Source organism: Pteropus vampyrus, unplaced genomic scaffold (assembly GCF_000151845.1).
Source record: "Pteropus vampyrus isolate Shadow unplaced genomic scaffold, Pvam_2.0 Scaffold333, whole genome shotgun sequence".
Classification (NCBI taxonomy): domain Eukaryota; kingdom Metazoa; phylum Chordata; class Mammalia; order Chiroptera; family Pteropodidae; genus Pteropus; species Pteropus vampyrus.
Genome location: NW_011889114.1, coordinates 38,650 through 42,273, shown reverse-complemented (window position 1 = coordinate 42,273; position 3,624 = coordinate 38,650). Strand labels below are relative to the sequence as shown.

The following is a 3,624-nucleotide window of genomic DNA, read 5'->3' as shown; positions in this document are numbered from 1 at the left end:
CCGAGGGTCCCTTACTGACTCCTGGGAGCTGTGATCTCCATATCAGGCGGCCTGACCTCCTCCTCCTTGCCCACAGGAGAAGGGCTCCACCTTCCTACAGCTAGGCTCGTCCACAGAGCAGCAGCTTCAGGTCATCTTCGAGGTGCTGGAGGAGTACGACTGGACATCCTTTGTAGCTGTGACCACACGTGCCCCTGGCCACCGGGCCTTCCTGTCCTACATCGAGGTGCTGACCGATGGCAGTCTGGTGGGCTGGGAGCACCGCGGGGCGCTGACACTAGACCCCGGGGCGGGCGAGGCCGTGCTGAGCGCCCAGCTCCGCAGCGTCAGCGCGCAGATCCGCCTGCTCTTCTGTGCCCGCGAGGAGGCGGAGCCGGTGTTCCGGGCAGCCCAAGAGGCCGGCCTCACTGGGCCCGGCTACGTCTGGTTCATGGTGGGGCCCCAGCTGGCTGGAGGCGGGGGCTCAGGCGCCCCTGGGGAGCCCCTTCTTCTGCCAGGAGGCGCCCCACTGCCAGCTGGGCTGTTTGCAGTGCGCTCGGCTGGCTGGCGGGATGACCTGGGCCGACGTGTGGCAGCTGGTGTGGCTGTGGTGGCTCGAGGTGCCCAGGCCCTGCTGCGTGACTACGGCTTCCTACCTGAGCTTGGCCATGACTGTCGTGCCCAGAACCGCACCCATCGAGGGGAGAGTCTCCACAGGTGAGAGGGGCTGGGGCGGGGGGAGGGCTGTGGCAAGACTCCAGAGCCTGGGGTACTCACTGCCTGAGTGGCTTCAGATGGGTCACGCTCCCTCTCAACTTGGGTTCCCTTTCCTGTAAAATGGGTGTAACTGGCTCTCCTCTCTGGGGTTACATCAGATAATTTGGAAAAAGCGTCCGAGACACAGTGAGTGTATTACTATATTTCATGACTTTAAGATGCACTTTTTCCCCCCCACAGTTTAATGGCTTTGAAATCAAGGCGTGTCTTACAACTGGTGGCTTTTCATGGTTTAATTGGCAATGCTTTTCCCTTTATAGTACATAAAAATAGTGATACATCTTCTAATGGATAGCAGCTTAGATTCAGTGAGATACGCCAGTTAGAGTATGAGCTGAACTTCAGTAACAAAAGACCCAACGATCTAATGGCTCAAACAAGGTAGAAGTTTGTTCCTCTCCCACTTAACAGTCTGGAAATACGTGGACCAGGTTATCAGGAGACCCCGTTGCTCCACGCGACTATTCAGAGACCCGGGCCACATTCTTTGCTCTGCCATGTCCTTTCCACACAAAGCCGGGTCGTGCACAAGCCTGAATTCCAGCTCACGGGATGCGGGAAAGGGAGGAACTGGAGAGCAAGTGATGTCTTTTTGCGCAAGCGAGGCAGAAGGGGCGAGTCTGACATCCCATTGGCGAGAACGTAGTCACGTGGCCAGGGCTGGCTTATTGGTTGTTTATGGCCACACCCACGCAGATTGGTTAGACGGTGGATTCTGATTGGCCAGTACCTGTGCGGCGCTGCTTGTCAGACGTTTTGAATGTCGCCCCTGCACGCGGCCTGCGCCAGCTGCGAGAAAAATTAGCATGCGTCGACTCTAGCAGGTCAGCTGCGTGCCCAGCCTACACGCTATTATTTTTGAAGAGGAAAACAGGGTTTGGCAGAAAACGGCATGTCCACCGTAGGAAGCTTTGTGAGTGGGGAAATTGATGAGTTGGGTGACAGAACGATGGAAGGAGACGCCTGTATCCTGAGATGAGCTTGGGAAGAGGCGATGAGTGGGGAAGAAAACCTAGGGGAGGAGAATTGAGAATTGGTGAATTGAGAATCAGGATCTAGGGACAAGAGGGTGAGAAAAACATGCCTCGTTCATAAATACTTACCGAGAGCCCGCTAAGAACCAGGGCTCATGCTGGGCGCTGGGAACACAGATGAAAGAGACCATGGACCTCTCTTCAAAGAACACAGGGTCCTGTAGGGGCGGCAGACATGGATGGGATAATGACAACACAGCGTGATGCTTGCAATAATGGAAGTTAAATGGGCGTTATGGGAGCACCAGGACATTTTTGGTTGCAGGAAGCAGAGTCTCATTCAAGTTTCCTCCGGGACAAGGGGGTTTATTGGAAGATAAACACTCACAGAAATCCAGATGTCAGGAATCGAGGCCAAGACTCTCCCCGCCCCAGCTTGCCACTCCCAGAGGCTGTCCAGTTCCTCCGTTGCTATCACTTACCCGGGATTCTGCTCCTCCTAACATTCATCATTTTTATTCTGCCCACCACCTACCCCGCGAAATGTCACAGCCAACATCCTCCCAAGTGCGGAATTTCATTGGCCCCAATCGGCCTTCCAAACTAGGCTACATGAGTCACGGGTCAGCCTATGGAGTCAGGGAGGTTCCCAGGGGGAGGAGCTTTTAAGCTGAGACCTCAAGGATGAATTGTTCATTTATTCATTGAAAAGCCCTCTATCGAGAGTCTGCTATGTGCCAAGCAGCGCCTTCGGCACAGAGGTATATAGTGTTGAACAGGGTGGCTGCTCTCACAGAGTTTACAATCTCATAGGGGACAAACAAGAAAGCGAAGAAGAAAATATCACGTAGTAGCTTCTGTGAGGAAAATAAAATATGTGGAATGTGATAAGAAATACCTAGGGTGCTAGGTTAGGTGAGGTAGTCAGGAAAGGTCTCTGAGCAGGTGAAATTTGGAGGTAAAAAGATAAAGCGAAGGAGCCAACTATTAGAAGCTCTGAGTGAAGAGAAGGGTGTGGGAACAGCAGGTGCAAAGGCCTTCGGGCTGGAATTCCCTGCTTGGGAGCCTGAAAGAAAGTCAGTGTGTCCGGAGCTTAATGGGCAAGGGGAGGGGGCATGACTTGGAAATGGAGAAACACTTGGGGGACCCAGCTCATGTAGGGTGTGTAGACCATGTTAAGGGGTTCAGATTCGATTCTAAGGGCCATTGGGAGTTCACTGGAAAGACAGAGAGAGTATTCCAGACAGAGGAACAGCATTGTGCAAAGGCCCCCAGAGAGCAGGTTGGTGGGACACAGTAGCTCGGGGTGGACGAAGGCAGAAGAATTAGAGGTTGAGGGTGGTGAGGCTGGGGAAGTAGACGAGGCCAAGCCACAAGGCCCTTGAACACCAGGTTGGGAGGCTTGAGCATTGTTCAAGGCCCTTGAACATTTATTCTGTCCCTTGAACACCAGGTTGGGAGGCACTGGGGAGCCATGGTTGGGTTATGAGCAGGGGGGGAGGTGGAGTCAGTTTGGGGCATAGAAAGACCTCTCTGGGGGTGGAGTGGGAAACAGACCAAAGGAGAGAGATTGGAGGCTGGAGGCCAGGCAGGAGGCTGGGGCAGGCATCCAGGAGGGCTACGGGGACAGAGAGGAGATCCCAGGGACAGGAAGGACGGTGCTTGGGGAGGGAGGGCCTGGGCAGGGGGAGTGAGGGAGCAGCTGGGGATCTGGCCCAGGGACTGGGGTGATGTGACAGGTCTTCGGAGTACAGGGTGCCATTGCCATTGCATAGTCAAGATATCTGGGGCTCCAGAAGCCCTCGGGGGCTTCTTCCTAGGGGAAGGGACATTTGAGCTGAGTCTTGAAGACATAAGAACTTGTCAGGATGAGAAGGGACAGAATAAATGTGTT

At 54.5% G+C, this 3,624-nt stretch overlaps 1 protein-coding gene across 1 annotated transcript in view; it reads left to right on the top strand.

The window, feature by feature from the left end:
- GRIN2D (glutamate ionotropic receptor NMDA type subunit 2D) overlaps positions 1–3,624 on the top strand; it is a 36,110-nt gene that overhangs the window by 8,734 nt on the left and 23,752 nt on the right. Inside the window, exon 4 of the mRNA XM_023522126.1 lies at positions 77–696. Coding sequence (XP_023377894.1) covers positions 77–696 — 620 coding nt within the window. The remainder of the gene's footprint in view (positions 1–76; positions 697–3,624) is intronic.